We start from the raw sequence: 17,769 nt of genomic DNA, 5'->3' as shown, positions 1-17,769 counted from the left end.
TTTCATCTTTGTTTGTAACCTCTTGCCTTTTTTTCTGGTTTTTACTCCTTTTTGCTCATGTCACAGGGCCTCAGAGGAGGGAAATTCTGTTTCTTATTCCTCTCTATTCCCTCTGGTGGCTTCTCACAACTGCTGGTTTGTCAGCAACAGCAGTCACTTGCTCTTTACAGCTTTGGCCTGAGAAGCGAAGCAAGAAGACGGTCCTCTTGTGTTTTTGCCCGTGAGGCCCTTCCTTCTGGAGTAAGGTGCTCAGGAACCAGCTCCCCAATGGCGGAGGCCATCGGAGGTCAAATATCAGCTACATTGCTTCTCCCCAGGAGTGTAAGGGATACTCTTGGTACTGGTGAGAGCGCACCTGCTTTCTGGTCATCTGATCTACCGCCATGCCTGACTCTGGGGGAACACAACCCTGGAGTGTGATTACCTCATCAAGGCACGGTGGCACCACAGGCCTGGAAAGACATCAAGGCCCCTTGCCAGCCACTCCTAGCTCACCATTTTCAGAAGCAATTGCATGGACGTGTCCTGACTGACAGGATGCCCTCCCCACCTGCTGCAGGGGTTCGGCCTCCAGCTCAACTCCAAGTCTTGCTCAGGGCAGCTAAGTAAGCCAGGAGACACCTTCCCAGTCACCGTCCTGGAAGGGGTAGGGCCCCAGGAGCCTGCAGCTGTGGGCAGAGGCTGGAAGACCCACCAGTGAGCCCAGTTCTGGCCACCCCATTACACTGATCCAAATACCACACTTGGCACTCACTGGGGCACACACCTGTGACACCTGTGTCCTTTCCCTGGAGGGCAGGGGCAGGCTCCCAGAACCAGGCCATGGGATGCTGCAGAAGGAGGCCAGCCTGGGCATGAGCATGGCCAGACATATGGTTTGCAGGCTCTGGACCCAGCCCAGCTGCCCTGACCCAAACTCCACACAGCATTGCCAGGAAGAACCAGGGATGGCAGGTCACAGTTCTCTGTGCAGGGCTCAAGCACTCTGCCAAGGTTAGGTCCTGTCCTCCACGGGGACCGATAGGACTCGCTGATCTGCAAGAGCTGGACTGGGTCTTCTGCAGGCCAGAGGGTGCTGCAGCCTGACTGGTTCTCTGCCATGGTGAAGAGGCAGGGCTGGGGACTGGGGCTGGAAGGTGGAGGAAAGGGGCCGGCAGGCCTAGAGGGCACCTTCCCTCCCCCAGCCAGGAACGGAAGAGCCTAGAAAGCCAGACCAGACCCTACCCTTCATCGCCTAAGAGGAGACAGCAGGTCCCAGGGCTGAGACCACAGCACAGAGACCAGCAAGGGGGTAGGGCTGGAGGAAGCCCTGCCTGCAAGCCAGGAGCCACCCCATGGGCCCCGGAGGGTGGGCTCGGGAGGCCCAGGCATGGTGGTGGGGAGGAACCACAGGCCATGACCCACTCCTCAACTTCCCTGCCCCCAACCCCAGGCCCCCAGGGCCAGCCAGTTCTCACACAGGCCATAGGATCACCTCCTCCCAGTGACAGGCCACTGCTCTTTCTCCAGGCTCCCCGCCTCACCCCTGCCTCCTCTCCCCCACCTGCTTCCTCCACAGGTAACTTGGGGCTGTTGTGCTGGTCTGCCCTTACACAGGGCACCCCCACTGTGCTCCCCAGGCTCATCCCTCACTGCCCCAGACCCAGACACTGTTCATGGGCTGGTGTCCAGCCATGTCTGGAGGGGACCTGCGCCCCAGCATCACGGCGGGGTCTCCCCAGCACCTCACATCAGCCTGCCGGAGGTCGACATCACCAGCTGCACCCCTCGCTGCACCTGCACTGCACTCCCCAGCTTCTCCCCATTTCCCCGAGACCAGGCCAGGAGCCTGGAGCCCCACCCTTAGCCCCGAATCCTTGGAGTACCACCTCAGACACTCCCCTGCTCTCTCTGCCTCCTGCCCCTCACCCCCTCCCACGGGAGCCCGCGTGACCTACCTGCCACCCAGGGGCTCCCTAATCCTCTCTCAGCACCCAAGCTTCCTGCTCCTGCTGCCCCCAGGGAAGCCTAGATCCATTGTCCACACCGTACTAGACAGAACTTTCCAGAAAGAGACTCTGAACCAGGCCTGCACATCCCTCCCCCTCTTTGAGGGGCACAAAGGCCACCTTGGAATCCAGCCACAGCAAGCCACTCCTCTCCAGGCTCACGGCCAGCCTGTGGTCTTGGCTTCAGCTGTCCCTCTGCCTGGAATCCCCCCCACACACACACACACACACACCACTTCCAACACACTCTTCACCCACCCCCTCTGTCAGCACGCCCCAGGGGGTCATCATTCCCTCCCTACCGCCGGCTGCCTCCGTGCCCCTGGCCGCTGCCCCTGCGTGGTCTCAGCTGCCACACTCACATCAGCCCGTGGGAGCCCATGTGGGTCTCTGCCTCCCTGAAGGCCACACCTGGTGAACCTGCGGGTCCCAGCGCCCAGCCCCAGGCCTGATGTGTGGGGTCAGGGAGAGCAGCCCGTACAGGTGGGGGGAGCTCCCCGTGGACCATCACGCCCCTTGCCCTGCACCTGCCCCACAGCCAGGGGCGTGCAGAGCTGAGAACCCTCCTCCAGGACTCACAGTCCCGGCGGGCAGGCACAGCTCCGGCCCCCCGGAGGCTGTGCGTGGGGGACAGTAAACAGGCAGGGTTCACGAGGTCCACAGACGTGGCTAAAGGGAAGGCGGCCTCATGGGCCGAGCCGCGGGAAGGTCCCCCAGGGCCCACCTGGCAGGAGTCATCCGCCTTTCAGGTCAGCCATGACCCTGGGTACGGCCCCTGCCGGCAGCTGCCCCCGGCCTTCTCGGACCCACGGCTCGAACGCAGGCGGCCTGTGGGCACAGCCCTGGATCTACTCTTATTTCTGAAAGATAAAGGGAAAAATGATGCAGGAAGGCCTTCAATATTGATTATTGTTAGTGGCGGTGAGCTGTTTGCCGCCGTGTTGTCAGGAACGGCCGGAGGAGGGCCTTCAATATTGATTATTGTTAGTGGCAGTGAGCTGTTTGCCGCCGTGTTGTCAGGAACGGCCGGAGGAGGGCCTTCAATATTGATTATTGTTAGTGGCGGTGAGCTGTTTGCCGCCGTGTTGTCAGGAACGGCCGGAGGGGGGGGTCTGTGGCCCTGCCTGCTCCCCTCGCCTGCCTTAGGGCCCTGGGGTTTTGGCTGAGCCAGGAACCACAGTGCTAACTGGGACCACAGTGATTCACAGCCCTGCAGAAACCTGGTGGGGGAGCACTGCAGGGGTGGGCCGGTGCTCGTCCTCCAGCTCCCTGCAGACCCGCTGGGCGTCGATGGGCAGCCTGAGAAAGCTGGCAGCGGGGTGCCTAGCCGCCTCAGAAAGTGAAGGGACTTTGCAAGTCACAGCCTGGGGGACGGCCTGGGTCCCTGATGGGCTGGGGGAGGGGGGCTGTGTGCAGCGACCTGGATACAGGGAGGCAGGCGTGGCAGCTTGGTCGGGGGTTGGGCAGGGCGCGCAGCCTGGGCCCGGAGCAGTCAGGGCCGCTGCAGGGCTGTGCAGGGAGAACATGACCTCAGGACCAACAGGAGTCAGGTGTCGAGAAGGACATCCAATGCCAGGCCAGGGCACTGGGGGCAGGAGGGAACATGCGGGGGCACAGGGCGGGCTGTTTCTTCCAGCAAAGAGCACACTTTCCGGCCCCGGGGCTCCCTGGGGACCCTGGGGCGGGGGGGTTCTGCAGAGGCCCCAGCACAGGGACAGCTCACTGTGCATATGCTTACTTCGACAGCTGGGGCCAGGGCACCCTGGTCACCGTCTCCTCAGGTGAGTCTGCTAGCCCACGCTGAGCCAAGGCTAGCGTGCTGCTGTGTCTCCACTCGGGATGGAGGTCAAGTGGGTTTTTGTATGGGCGACGCAGCTGGACAGAGGCTGTGCTCCTGGGGTATGGATTACTGGGGCCAGGGCACCCTGGTCACCGTCTCCTCAGGTGAGTGTCCCCTGCAGCTGCTCTGTGAGCATCGGGCCAGGTCCCTGGGTCCGGCCGTAGCTCCGAGCCTGGGGTCCAGCCCGGGACCCTGCAGGACAGCAGGGTCCCCACTGGCTCCTGGGCCCCATGGGGACGAGACTCGGAGCTGGCAGAGCTCCTGGGGGGCAAGCACGCCGAGGGCCAGGCAGACAGGGCATAGGCGTTGGCCGGGAAGGAGAAGTGTGGGGCCGGGCTTTCTGTGGGGTGGGGCTGGGCACCTGCATCAGTGTGGCCATGACTACTTGGATGTTTGGGGCCAGGGCACCCCGGTCACCGTCTCCTCAGGTAATTGCACCCCTGCCGGCCTCGCTCGTGCTCTGGGTGGTATGTCTGGGGGCAGGGGAGCCCGCGGTCTGCTCTGCACAATCAGGTGCCAAGGTGTGGACGCTGCGGGGGCCAGGAGGGTCTGTGTCAGAGCAGAAGCAGGGCTGTGTCTCTGTGCGATGCTTTTGGTTACTGGGGCCAGGGGACCCTGGTCACCGTGTCCTCAGGTAAGACTGGCCCCTCTGTCCCATCCCTGGGGCAGAAGTTTCCCGAAACTCCCCGGTCTCTGCGGGGCCGTCTGGGGAGCCCAGCGGGCTGCTTCTGAGGCTGTGAGGTCCTCGCCCTGTGAGGCCTCTCTGTGGGGAGCGGGCGCTGCCAGAGCGGGCTCTGTGTCCGGGGCTCGCAGCCCTGAGGACTGAGGGCGTCGGCCGTGGCCGGGCTGCTGGGCAGCCGTGAGGTTTTTGTACGCCCCGTAACGGGGCCCTTGGCAATGTGATAACTTTGAATACTGGGGCCAGGGGACCCTGGTCACCGTCTCCTCAGGTGAGTCCTCACAGCCCTGCTCTCCTCTCTCTCTCCGGGGCTTTTTGCTGCATTTGGGGGAAAAAATGAGGGTGTCTGGGTCTGAGATCTGGAAGGACTGGGGGCAGCCCGGGGCTCGGGAAGGGGCTGGCAGCCAGCGGCTCCCTCCCCTCCTGGCTCTCAGCCACCCTTGCCTCCTGGGGCCGTCCCGTCGGCCCCACCGGGTGGGGTTTGAGGTCCAAGGCCTTAGCCGGACCCAACTTCTTGTCCGGGGTCCCCACACAGTTGTCACATTGTGACAACTGGTTTGCCTACTGGGGCCAGGGGACCCTGGTCACCGTCTCCTCAGGTGGGTCCTCACAGCCTCCCCAGGCTGGCTGCACTTGGAGGGGGTCAGGCTGTTGGGGTTTCTGGAGGCCAGGGAGGCGGGCAGAGACAGGGGCCTGGAGGTCGCCCTGAGGACGGCTGTACTCAGGGACAAGGCAGCTCTTTGGCTGGTCCGGCCACACAGTCCAGGCCTTCTCGGCCGCCGCCGCGACTGTGGGAGAGCAGCCGGTGGCATCAGGCTCTCCAGGGCCGTGGCCCTTGGGGTGGACTGGACTTTGGAATCCCTGTTAGGGGCTGTTGGCTTGCAGTCAGGCCGCCCAGGCAGGCCGCGGTCTGGCTTCCACAGGGTCTCAGGGGCAGTGGGGGTGACTTGGATGATCGGCGTCCGTGTGGCCCGGAGACCGTGCAGACTCTGAGTCGGGGCAATGCCGGGCCGGGCCCAGGGGTTTTGGTGGGGTGCGGATGGCGATTTCACCACTGTGATTATTACGGTATGGACTACTGGGGCCAGGGGACCTCAGTCACCGTGTCGTCAGGTAAGAGCGGCCCTGGCAGGGCCTTTATTTTCTGCTCCTTTCCTGGGGTTTTCTGAGCATCGATGGAGGGTCCTTGGGACATGCCCCCAGGGGCAGGCTGGCCGGGAGGGGACGAGGGCCGGGTGCCTTCGGGACTTTGGAGCCTCTCGGTTTCCTGATGTCTTCCTAAAACTAGAGTAATGCCTGCATACCCCGTGGAGTAACTGAGCCCCTGCAGAGGGGCCTGGAGGCCAGGCGGGCCACGTGTGGGCCAGGACCCCCGCGGCCACAGGGCCGAGCGGCTGTGGTTGGTGCCACCCGGGTCTTAGAGCCCTGGTGTCGGCTGAGGAGTGTGCAGGGCTAGCTGTGTTTGCAGAGCGAGCAGGACACCACAGCTGGAGTGTGGGGTGAAAGACTGTCCTCAGAATGAGGGCTGATGTTCTGTGCTGGACTGTTGACGATTCTTGGTCAGGAACGGAGCCACCCGGGCGAGGAGGGACACGGAGTCCTGCTGCCCGGACGGCGGGTCTGGGGGCCAGGGAGCTGGGCTGGGGCAGCCAGCGTCTCAGGGAGAGGCGGCTGCTCGTCCTAAGTGCACGCTTCCTAAACTCCGAAGGACAGGGCGTCTTTGAAGGGCTCCTGAGAAAAAGAGTTCACAAAACTGTGACTTTGCCATGTTGAGATTTTCAAGGATATTAGACTTTTTTAATTGTATCAGGCAATTAACAACCCAGAATCACGTCTTTCTGGAGTCAAACAAGAAGTAGGGCCGCGGTGCTGTCGCCCCCCTGCCGGAGCGGTTTTGCTGTTGATAAGTTAGGGTTATTTTTGTATTTAATTCAGCGGTTCTGCAAGTGCTGAGTTAGCTGAGGCGCGGCGAGGGGCCAGGCTGCAGGTGGCAGGCTGCAGGTCACGCGGGCTGTCTATTTTAGGGAGCCAGAAAACACACTTGGCAAATTTATAGTTTGTGGCTAGCAGAAGTGGTTTTCGGGTGGTTTTGCCCAGCCCTGCGAGGCTGAACACAGCCGCCCTGCAAAACAACACCTGTGTGATTTGCATTTCTAAAATAAGGCCAAGACACTGCAGGAGCCCGCCGCTTCCTTCTTTAGCTGAGTTTAATTTTTCGGTCTTAGCTCACCAACATCTCAATTACGCTCATTTCCAAAATGAGATGTTTAAGAAATTAAACTGGTGTTAGGGACAGTTTACGATGCGTCCGTGTAAGGTTTGTCTAATTTGTTGTCCCTGCAAATGGTTGTTGACCTCAAAGCACCCTCCGGTGCCCCCACGCACGGTTCTTGCAATCACTGCGTTCGCAGTATTTTAAGCGAGACGATTTTCTCTTTGTGATGAAGAGGCGCTTAGATATTCTGATAACATGGCCTTCCCGTCCGCATGCTTGCAGACCACTTTTCAAGCATTCCTGTTGGGACAAATTTTAGGTGAAACCTGAGTGATTGTCCTGAATGAGTTCAGTGAAGCGTGTTGCTTGTTGGACTAAGAGGAAATCCAGTCAGGTCTCGAATCAGAAAGGAGCTCTGCCGGGCTCCCGCGCTGATGGAGCCCCAGTGGAGTGTCTGCCCGGCGCCCCCGGCCCCCCGTGGCTGGGGGTCCCCCGGGGCCCGCCGTGGCTGGGGGCAGCAGTCGTGGCTTCCGCCACCAGGCCAACCGGCTATGCAGCAGCCAGCCGATTTTAATGGATTTGGAGGAATTCTTCAAAGACCCCCACGGTGACCAGGGAGCAGAGCTGGTAAGAGAGAACTTTGTATTTGGTGTTTTGGTTTCTGCGTGGTGAGGACTCGGTCTTTAACGACTGCTCCGTGAAACAAGGAGATTTATCTGTATGAGTGCCTGAGCGACCGTCGTCTTGGTCCCTCCCATGTAACTTTCTCTAAGGATGTTTCAAGGACACAGATGGAAGGGCTGCCCTGTGGCTTCTTAGCTATCCATCCGAGGGCGCAGACGCTCTGGCATACGCAGGGCGCCACTTACGCTGTGTTCTGGTGGTAAATGCAGCTTTGGGAGCGAGGTCGTTACTGTGCGTTTGAAAGTTGCCTACTGCCTTGTAAAAGAGCTTTATGATAAAGAGCAGAATGAGAAGTGCAAACTCAGATAAGTTACATTTTTGGTCATATTTAATGATGATTTCTGTTTGGAGGGAATTTAGCTAAAGTCGGGGGCCTACTTTAGACCCAGAAGGCAGGAGTTCCGCTACGGGCAAGTGCCAGGAGGGGGAAGGACAAGAGGGGAGAGCCCTGGGCACTGCAATCTCAGCCGAGAAGCAGCGCTGCAAAGACGTGGCCTTGTCCCGCTGATGACAGCAAACACTCAATCGTTGTAAAATGTCCTGATGAATTTTAACTGGCCAGGAAGTATTTTACCCAGGACGCTGAGGTGGGAACGATTGATAATGCTTGGGCACCAAGAGCCAGCTCAGACTGAGGCCATGACAAAATAGGGGTCCCAGTGGAGAAATCCACAAGGACACACAAGGATGTAAAAGGCAGGGGTTAGCACCAGAAGGAACTGACCCGGAGCCAGGCCTGTCTACACAGGGTTCCTGGATACTATGGCTTTAGCTTGAAGGCAAGGAGGTCCGGTGGTCTCAAACTTTCTAGTGAGTCTCAGGACCGGGCTCTCGGGACTGACTCTACAGTACTACACTGCGCTGCCCAAAGCAGTCCTCACCTGAGCGGGACCAAACCATTTTGAACTGGCACTTCTGCGCTGAACCGGGCTGAGCCGGGCTGAGCTGGGCTGGGCTGGGCTGGGCTGGGCTGAGCTGCACTGAGCTGAGCTGAACCAGGCTGGCTGAGCTGGGCTGGGCTGGGCTGGGCTGAGCTGGGCTGAGCTGGGCTGAGATGGGCTGAGCTGAACCGGGCTGGGTGAGCTGGGCTGAGCTGGGCTGGGCTGAGCTGAGCTGAACCGGGCTGGGTGAGCTGGGCTGAGCTGGGCTGAGCTGAGCTGAGCTGAACCGGGCTGGGTGAGCTGGGCTGAGCTGGGCTGAGCTGAGCTGAGCTGGACCGGGCTGGGTGAGCTGGGCTGAGCTGGGCTGGGCTGAGCTGGGCTGGGCTGAGCTGAGCTGAGCTAAGCTGAACCAGGATGGGTGAGCTGGGCTGAGCTGGGCTGAGCTGAGCTGAGCTGGACCGGGCTGGGTGAGCTGGGCTGAGCTGGGCTGGGCTGAGCTGGGCTGGGCTGAGCTGAGCTGAGCTAAGCTGAACCGGGATGGGTGAGCTGGGCTGAGCTGGGCTGGGCTGAGCTGGGCTGAGCTGAGCTGAGCTGAACCGGGCTGGGTGAGCTGGGCTGAGCTGGGCTGAGCTGAGCTGAGCTGAACCGGGCTGGGTGAGCTGGGCTGAGCTGGGCTGGGCTGAGCTGGGCTGGGCTGAGCTGAGCTGAACCGGGCTTGGTGAGCTGGGCTGAGCTGGGTGAGCTGGGCTGAGCTGGGCTGGGCTGAGCTGAGCTAGGCTGAGCTGAGCTGAGCTGAACCGGGATGGGTGAGCTGGGCTGGGCTGGGCTGGGCTGAGCTGGACTGAGCTGAGCTGAACCGGGCTGGGTGAGCTGAACCGGACTCGGTGAGCTGAGCTGAGCTGGGCTGAGATGGGCTGAGCTGAACCGGGCTGGGTGAGCTGGGCTGAGCTGAGCTGAGCTAGGCTGAGATGGGCTGAGCTGAACCGGGCTGGGTGAGCTGGGCTGAGCTGAGCTGAGCTGGGCTGAGATGGGCTGAGCTGAACCGGGCTGGGTGAGCTGGGCTGAGCTGAGCTGAGCTGGGCTGAGCTGGGCTGGGCTGAGCTGGGCTGAGCTGGGCTGAGCTGGGCTGGGCTGAGCTGGGCTGAGCTGGGCTGAGCTGAGCTGAACCGGGCTGGGTGAGCTGGGCTGAGCTGGGCTGAGCTGAGCTGAGCTGAACCGGGCTGGGTGAGCTGGGCTGAGCTGGGCTGGGCTGGGCTGAGCTGAGCTGGGCTGAGATGGGCTGAGCTGAACCGGGCTGGGTGAGCTGGGCTGAGCTGAGCTGAGCTGGGCTGAGCTGGGCTGGGCTGAGCTGGGCTGAGCTGGGCTGAGCTGGGCTGGGCTGAGCTGGGCTGAGCTGGGCTGAGCTGGGCTGAGCTGAGCTGAACCGGGCTGGGTGAGCTGGGCTGAGCTGGGCTGAGCTGAGCTGAACCGGGCTGGGTGAGCTGGGCTGAGCTGGGCTGGGCTGAGCTGAGCTGGGCTGAGCTGAGCTGAGCTGAACCGGGCTGGGTGAGCTGGGCTGAGCTGGGCTGGGCTGAGCTGAGCTGGACTGAGCTGAGCTGAGCTGAACCGGGCTGGGTGAGCTGGGCTGAGCTGGGCTGGGCTGAGCTGGGCTGGGCTGAGCTGAGCTGGGCTGAGCTGAGCTGAGCTGAACCGGGCTGGGTGAGCTGGGCTGAGCTGGGCTGAGCTGAGCTGAACCGGGCTGGGTGAGCTGGGCTGAGCTGGGCTGGGCTGAGCTGGGCTGGGCTGAGCTGAGCTGAGCTAAGCTGAACCGGGATGGGTGAGCTGGGCTGAGCTGGGCTGGGCTGAGCTGGGCTGAGCTGAGCTGAGCTGAACCGGGCTTGGTGAGCTGGGCTGAGCTGGGTGAGCTGGGCTGAGCTGGGCTGGGCTGAGCTGAGCTAGGCTGAGCTGAGCTGAGCTGAACCGGGCTGGGTGAGCTGGGCTGAGCTGGGCTGGGCTGAGCTGAGCTGGGCTGAACCGGGATGGGTGAGCTGGGCTGAGCTGGGCTGGGCTGAGCTGAGCTGGGCTGAACCGGGATGGGTGAGCTGGGCTGAGCTGGGCTGGGCTGAGCTGAGCTGGGCTGAGCTGGGCTGAGCTGAACCGGGCTGGGTGAGCTGGGCTGAGCTGAACCGGGCTGGGTGAGCTGAGCTGAGCTGAACCGGGCTGGGTGAGCTGGGCTGAGCTGAGCTGAGCTGAACCGGGCTGGGTGAGCTGGGCTGAGCTGGGCTGAGCTGGGCTGGGCTGAGCTGGGCTGAGCTGAGCTGAGCTGAGCTGAACCGGGATGGGTGAGCTGGGCTGAGCTGGGCTGGGCTGAGCTGGGCTGAGCTGAGCTGAGCTGGGCTGAGCTGAGCTGAGCTGGGCTGAGCTAAGCTGAGCTGAACCGGGCTGGGTGAGCTGGGCTGAGCTGGGCTGAGCTGGGCTGGGCTGAGGTGAACTGAGCTGAGCTGGGCTGACCTGAACTGGGATGGGTGAGCTGGGCTGAGCTGGGCTGGGCTGAGCTGGGCTGAGCTGAGCTGGGCTGAGCTAAGCTGAGCTGAACCGGGCTGGGTGAGCTGGGCTGAGCTGGGCTGAGCTGAGCTGGGCTGACCTGAACCGGGATGGGTGAGCTGGGCTGAGCTGGGCTGGGCTGGGCTGAGCTGGGCTGAGCTGAGCTGGGCTGAGCTGGGCTGGGCTGAGCTGGGCTGAGCTGAACCGGACTGGGTGAGCTGGGCTGAGCTGGGCTGGGCTGAGCTGGGCTGAGCTGGGCTGAGCTGGGCTGGGCTGAGCTGGGCTGAGCTGAACCGGGCTGGGTGAGCTGGGCTGAGCTGGGCTTTGCTGAACCGGGCTGGGTGAACTGAGCTGAGCTGGGCTGAGATGGGCTGAGCTGAGATGGGCTGAGCTGGGCTGAGCTGAGCTGGGCTGAGCTGGGCTGGGCTGAGCTGACCTGGACTGAGCTAAGCTGAGCTGAACCGGGCTGGGTGAGCTGGGCTGAGCTGAGCTGAGCTGAGCTGAGCTGAACCGGGATGGGTGAGCTGGGCTGAGCTGGACTGAGCTGAGCTGGGCTGAGCTGAGCTGAGCTGAGCTGAACCAGGATGGGTGAGCTGGGCTGAGCTGGGCTGGGCTGAGCTGGGCTGAGCTGAACCAGGCTGGGTGAGCTGGGCTGAGCTGGGCTTAGCTGAACCGGGCTGGGTGAACTGAGCTGAGCTGGGCTGAGATGGGCTGAGCTGGGCTGAGCTGAGCTGAGCTGAGCTGGGCTGAGCTGAACCAGGCTGGGTGAGCTGGGCTGAGCTGGGCTGGGCTGGGCTGAGATGGGCTGAGATGACCTGAGCTGGGCTAAGCTGAACTGGGCTGGGTAAGCTGAGCTGAGCTGAGCTGGGCTGACCTGAACTGGGCTGGGTGAGCTGAGCTGAGCTTAGCTGGGCTGAGCTGAGCTGAACTGGGCTGAGATGGGCTGAGATGGGCTGAGCTGGGCTGAGCTGAACCGGGCTGGGTGAGCTGGGCTGAGCTGGGCTGGGCTGAGCTGGGCTGAGCTGAGCTGAGCTGAGCTGAGCTGAACCGGGCTGGGCTGAGCTGAGCTGAACTGGGCTGGGTGAGCTGAGCTGAGCTGGGCTGAGCTGAGCTGAGCTGGGCTGAGCTGGGCTGAGCTGAGCTGGGCTGGGCTGAGCTGGGCTGAGCTGGGCTAAGCTGAACTGGGCTGGGTGAGCTGAGCTGAGCTGGGCTGAGATGGGCTGAGCTGAGCTGGGCTGAGCTGAACTGGGCTGGGTGAGCTGAGCTGAGCTGAGCTGAGCTGAACTGGGCTGGGTGAGCTGACCTGAGCTGGGGTGAGCTGAGCTGGGCTGGGCTGAATTGGACTCATTAGCCAGGGTCACTGAGCTGGCCCAGCAGACATGGACTGGATAAGCTGGCTTGGCTCAGAGGAGTTTGATGTCCTAGTGTGGGCTAGATTCATTTGCATTGGGCCATTTAGTTCTTGTTGGGCTGAGCTGGCCTTGCTGGACTGTCCTGACTAACACTGGTCTGACCTCAATGACCTGGTTGTGCTAAGGATGGGCGAAGGGGAGTCTGCATGGTCCGACTCTTCACATACACCCCTCCGCTGACCCCAGACACACTGGCCAGGGCTGGGGGCTGGCTGGGGGCTCCTCTTCTTGCCGTCAAGCTGTGTCACAGATGGCTCATGGGGCTTGTGGCTGAGCGTAGCGGCCTGGCTCCCATGTCTCAAAGGGAAGGCAGCAGTGGCTGAGGCCAAGCCATCCTGAGCTGGGAGCCAGGGTAGCAGACTGCTCGAGGACAAGGCAGAGGCCACGTCTTCCCCCCAACTTCCCAGCATTCCAGAGCTGGGCTTCTGCAGCAGGGTGGGGGCTGCCGTGCCTCCCCTTCCTGGCTGGATTCGGCCTCAGCCAGCCACCGACTGTTGGTCCAGGCTGGGGAGGACAAGAGGCCAGCCGTTGTGGCAGTGGGGTGAGGGAGCCATAGGGCTGGCTCTGGCCCGCCTGGAGGAACATGGGAAGAAGAGCCCTTCTCACTCATCTCCTGTCCCTCTCTGGTTCTCAGAGAACCCGTCCCCTCCAAACCTCTTCCCCCTCATCACCTGTGAGAGCTTCCAGTCCGATGAGACCCTGGTGGCCATGGGCTGCCTGGCCCGGGACTTCCTGCCCAGCTCCATCACCTTCTCCTGGAACTACCAGAACACCAGTGAGGTCGGCAACCGGGACATCAAGAACTTCCCTTCGGTTCTGAGAGAGGGCAAGTATGTGGCTACCTCTCAGGTGTTCCTGCCCTCCGTGGACGTCCTCCAAGGCTCCGATGAGTACCTCACGTGCAAGGTCAAGCACTCCAATGGTGAAAAGTCAGTGAAAGTGCCCATCTTAGGTGAGAGCCGGGCCCTCCTACCCGTGGCCAGGTGGGCAGGGTGGGGCCAGGTGGGCTGACGCCTTGTCCCTTCCCTGCAGTGCCTGCAGAGCTGCCCCCCAACGTGACTGTCTTCATTCCACCCCGCGACGCCTTCTCTGGCAACGGCCAGCGCACGTCCCAGCTCGTCTGCCAGGCCAAGGGTTTCAGCCCCCAGCAGATCTCCGTGTCCTGGCTTCGTGATGGAAAGCGGCTCGAGTCTGGCATCGACACCGGCAGGGTGGAGGCCGATGACAAGGTGTCCGGGGTTGTGACCTACAAGGTCCTCAGCATGCTGACCATCACCGAGAGCGCCTGGCTCAGCCAGAGCGTGTTCACCTGCCAAGTGGAGCACAACGGGGTTGTCTCTGAGAAGAACGTGTCCTCCATGTGCACCCCCAGTGAGTGGTCTGGCCCCTCATGCAGCCCCTCATGGGATCCCTCACATGCACAGCTGTCCACTCAGGCCCACCACTCCCTGAGCCTTGGCTTCCTGGAGCGGCCAAGGGCAGGGAGGTGGGGGCCCAGCATTCCCCTCCAGTGGGGCCTCGGGGCTCAGGAAGGCTCTCTGTGAAGTCAGTCTATGTTCTTTGGGGAAAATCTCCACCTTTGCCTGCTTCGCATCCAGCCGGTCACTGACATAAATTCTCTCTTGATCCAGATTCACCTGTCAGCATCAGCATCTTCACCATCCCCCCCTCCTTTGCCAGCATCTTCCTCACCAAGTCGGCCAAGCTGTCCTGCCTGGTCACAGACCTGGCCACCTATGACAGCCTGACCATCTCCTGGACCCGCCAGAATGGCGAGCCTCTGAAAACCCACACCAACATCTCCGAGAGCCACCCCAACATCACCTTCAGCGCCATGGGGGAGGCCACCGTCTGTGTGGAGGACTGGGAGTCGGGGGAGAAGTTCACCTGCACAGTGACCCACACAGATCTGCCCTCACCGCTGAAGAAGACCATCTCCAGGCCCAAGGGTAGGGACCGGCTCCTCCGCGGCCCAGGCCTCTCCCACGGCCGCTGGAAGTCCCTCCCCACCGGGCCCCGGCCTGAGTTCACCACTGTCTTTCCTCCCACAGAGGTCGCCAAGCACATGCCATCTGTGTACGTCCTGCCGCCAAGCCGGGAGCAGCTGAGCTTGCGGGAGTCGGCCTCGGTCACCTGCCTGGTGAAGGGCTTCTCACCCCCAGACGTGTTCGTGCAGTGGCTGCAGAAGGGGCAACCCATGTCCCCCGACAGCTACGTGACCAGCGCCCCGACGCCCGAGCCCCAAGCCCCCGGCCTCTACTTTGTCCACAGCACCCTGACCGTGAGCGAGGAGGACTGGAGTGCCGGGGAGACCTACACCTGTGTTGTAGGCCACGAGGCCCTGCCCCACATGGTGACCGAGAGGAGTGTGGACAAGTCCACCGGTAAACCCACCCTGTACAACGTGTCCCTGGTCTTGTCTGACACGGCCAGCACCTGCTACTGACCACGGGGCCGCCCCCTCCGGTGGATCCCACAGCCCCTGGCTGATCGCTGTGTGTGCTTGTGTGCAAACTACCCTTGTCAATGGGGTGGCATGTGGCATTTATCAAAATTAGAAATAAAAACATCCATTCAAACGATGCTCGTCCTGAGTAAGCCATGCTCTCGCCTGCCGGGGCCATGGCTGTGCTGTCTGCACCCCCAGACCACCCTCCCTGCCCCCACCCAGCCTCTGGACGTCCCTGTGCTCCTTGCAGACCGAGTCCATGCTCACCACTCCTGTAATTCCTCCCACAGCCACCTGACTGTGCAAGACATACTCACACGTGTGCACACACGTGATGTAGACAGATGCACCTGCATGTAGACACAGACACACACAGAGATGCATGCGTAGGGACACACATGTGTGCGTGCACACCCACACACACGGACACGTACAGCCACGTGCACACGTGGACACGCATGCACAGTCACAGACACACACGCATGGACACACGTGTACACGCACACCCACACACACGGACACGTACAGACACATGCACACGTGGACACACACGCACACAGTCACAGACACACACGCATGGACACACGTGTACACGCACACCCACACACATGGACACGTACAGACACGTGCACACGTGGACACGCATGCACACAGTCACAGACACACAGGCATGGACACACGTGTACACGCACACCCACACACACGGACAGGGACAGACACATGCACACAGTCACAGACACACACGCAGACACACGTGTACACGCACACCCACACACACGGACACGGACAGACACATGCACACGTGGACACACACGCACACAGTCACAGACACACACGCAGACACACGTGTACACGCACACCCACACACACGGACACGGACAGACACATGCACACAGTCACAGACAGACGGACACATACACGCACGTACACACACGCAGGTGCCAGCCCTCGCACACTGTGGTCCCTCTGGCAGGAACTGCTGCCCTGTCCGGCCGTGTCACTTTCTGCAGGGCTTCGTGCCCAAGCTCTGCTTGTCCCTCTGTCTCAGCTTGGAGGTCTGGACTCTGACCTTGGCCACCACTCCCGGGTCTGGGGCCAAGGAAAACCCCTGCCCGTGCCCAGGCTCTTGAAGGCAGCAGAACCCCAGCGCCCATAGGTGAACAGGGCCTGGCCTGTCCTGACACGCAGGCGTGCCTGGACATCGGCCCCAGAGGCAGGGAGGCTCTTACTTGCAGGGGTAGGCTGCAGAGCGCCTGATCTGAGTGGAGAGCCCCAGAGAACACCTAGCCCTGGAAATGGCGGGAAACGAGGTCCCCAGGAGCAGGAGTGAGGGAGTACAGAGCCCGGTGGGCAGAGAGGGGCAGGGGCTTGAGTGGGATCTCCTCTGCCAACAGCCATAGGCAGCACAGCCCCCTCCAGGCTGCCTCCGAGACCCTCTCTGCATACCAGGCCCTTAGGAGCCTGAGCTTGAGATGCCCCAAAGGGCCCAGTTATGCAGGGGCTGCTGACCCCACTGAATGTCTTCAGCCTGTCTACCCCAGTGTCACCCTCCTTGGAGCCTCAGGGTTCTATCTGACCCCTTAGCCCCAGAGAACTGGCAGGGCAGACAGCCAGCTAGGGCCCCACATGGGCTCTCACGTGTGCCACGCACTCTGAGACGGAGAGGCAAGGAGGGCCCCCGTGGCCCAGACACATGCCAGCCCCCCGCTGCCATCTTCGCTGGCCTCAGTGGCCAGGGGCACACCCACCCCCAGTCCACAGCTGGCAGAAGGCCCTGCTCCCTGCTTCTCTCCCGGGCGGCCCTGGCTGTATGGCCCCTGCCACCAGGAGCCCTCGGGACACCGTGAGCCGCCCCAACCCGGCCATACCCCTGTGTCTGTGTCGCTCTGCCACCCCACAGCAACTCCACGAGGTGCTCGGGGTCACCCCCTGCTCTGCTTTGGCCACGTCCTGCCTCGCCCTGACCCGCCGCCTCGGGCTGCCGAGGCCCAGCTAATGCTTGGCTCAGACCCTTCCCGACTGAGCCCGGGGCCCTCGACCCGCAAGGCAGTGCCTGTGGGGCTGGGGAGCCACGTGCATCCTCTCCCACTGCCCCCACCCGCCTGGCCCTCCTGGGGCAGCACAGCCGAGACCCGAGGGCGGGCCTGGGGCTGGGCCTTGCTGGAGCGCGGCCTGACCCCTCTGTGCTGTGTTCCCTGCAGAGGGGGAGGTGGGTGCCGAGGAGGAAGGCTTCGAGAACCTGAACACCATGGCGTCCACCTTCATCGTCCTCTTCCTCCTCAGCGTCTTCTATAGTACCACGGTCACGCTGTTCAAGGTAGCGGCGGGGCTGCCGCGGGAGGGGGAGGCGCGTGCAGCACCGGGCAGTGGGAAAGGAGCTCACGCAGTATGTCGTCTGCAGGTGAAATGACCGGCCCGCGAAGGACATCAGAGGCCCGGGACCTGGAGCCCAGGGGGCAGCTCGCGGAGCCCGTCCACTTGTCCTCGGACTTTTCCCACGTCGCCCCCTCCCCCTTCCAGCTCGAAGACTCAGCCGAGTGCCGGGCCGTGTGTGGAGCCCACAGGCCCGAGTCCACTCCGAGCATTGCTTTGCAACGGACACGTGTGTCGCCTTCAAATAAACGTGTATATTTGATCTTACGAAATGCTCCCTTGTGCAGGTTTTTGTCCCAAAGTGCACTCCTCGTGTGCTGTGTGTGTGTCGAGGGCCCGTGGGAAAGGGAGTTCCGTCTGCACACAGGCCTGCCAGGGGACACTCTGGGGAAGGGGGCCCTGCAGTGGGTCCCAGGGTCTCGGGCATGTCCCGTCTGCTGAAGGACGACGGCCAAGCAGGACGCAGGCCCAGGCCTGATCTCCCACACATGGCGGGAACCAGGAGCCAGGCTTGGGGCTCGGGGGGTTTGTGTGTGACCCGCGGGGCCTCCGCCGATGGGTCCCCGCACCATGCGTGGCCCCCGTCTCCATCCCCAGCCCGCCTGGCTGCCCCACGGGCTTGTCCCACCCTTTGCGGTGTCGGGGGTGGGACTGAAGAGCGGCAGGAGCACAGGGCGCGCACCCCGCCGTCGGACTAATCCCTGACTGGTGTGTGGACAGGAGCA

The 17,769-nt window shown here is 62.5% G+C and overlaps 1 gene segment (V, D, J or C); it reads left to right on the top strand.

Moving 5' to 3' along the window:
• Positions 1-5,268: 5,268 nt before the first annotated feature.
• On the top strand, positions 5,269-17,311 carry LOC113249537 (immunoglobulin heavy constant mu-like). The segment is given in 7 exon segments: positions 5,269-5,620; positions 12,857-13,174; positions 13,255-13,593; positions 13,854-14,171; positions 14,274-14,606; positions 16,873-16,988; positions 17,073-17,311. Coding segments are annotated over 7 exon segments (1,476 nt in total).
• Positions 17,312-17,769: the final 458 nt, after the last annotated feature.

The sequence above is a fragment of the Ursus arctos genome, unplaced genomic scaffold (assembly GCF_023065955.2).
Source record: "Ursus arctos isolate Adak ecotype North America unplaced genomic scaffold, UrsArc2.0 scaffold_42, whole genome shotgun sequence".
Classification (NCBI taxonomy): Eukaryota; Metazoa; Chordata; class Mammalia; order Carnivora; family Ursidae; genus Ursus; species Ursus arctos.
The sequence above is the reverse complement of the archived record's forward strand: the minus strand, read 5'-3'. Positions and strand labels throughout refer to the sequence as shown.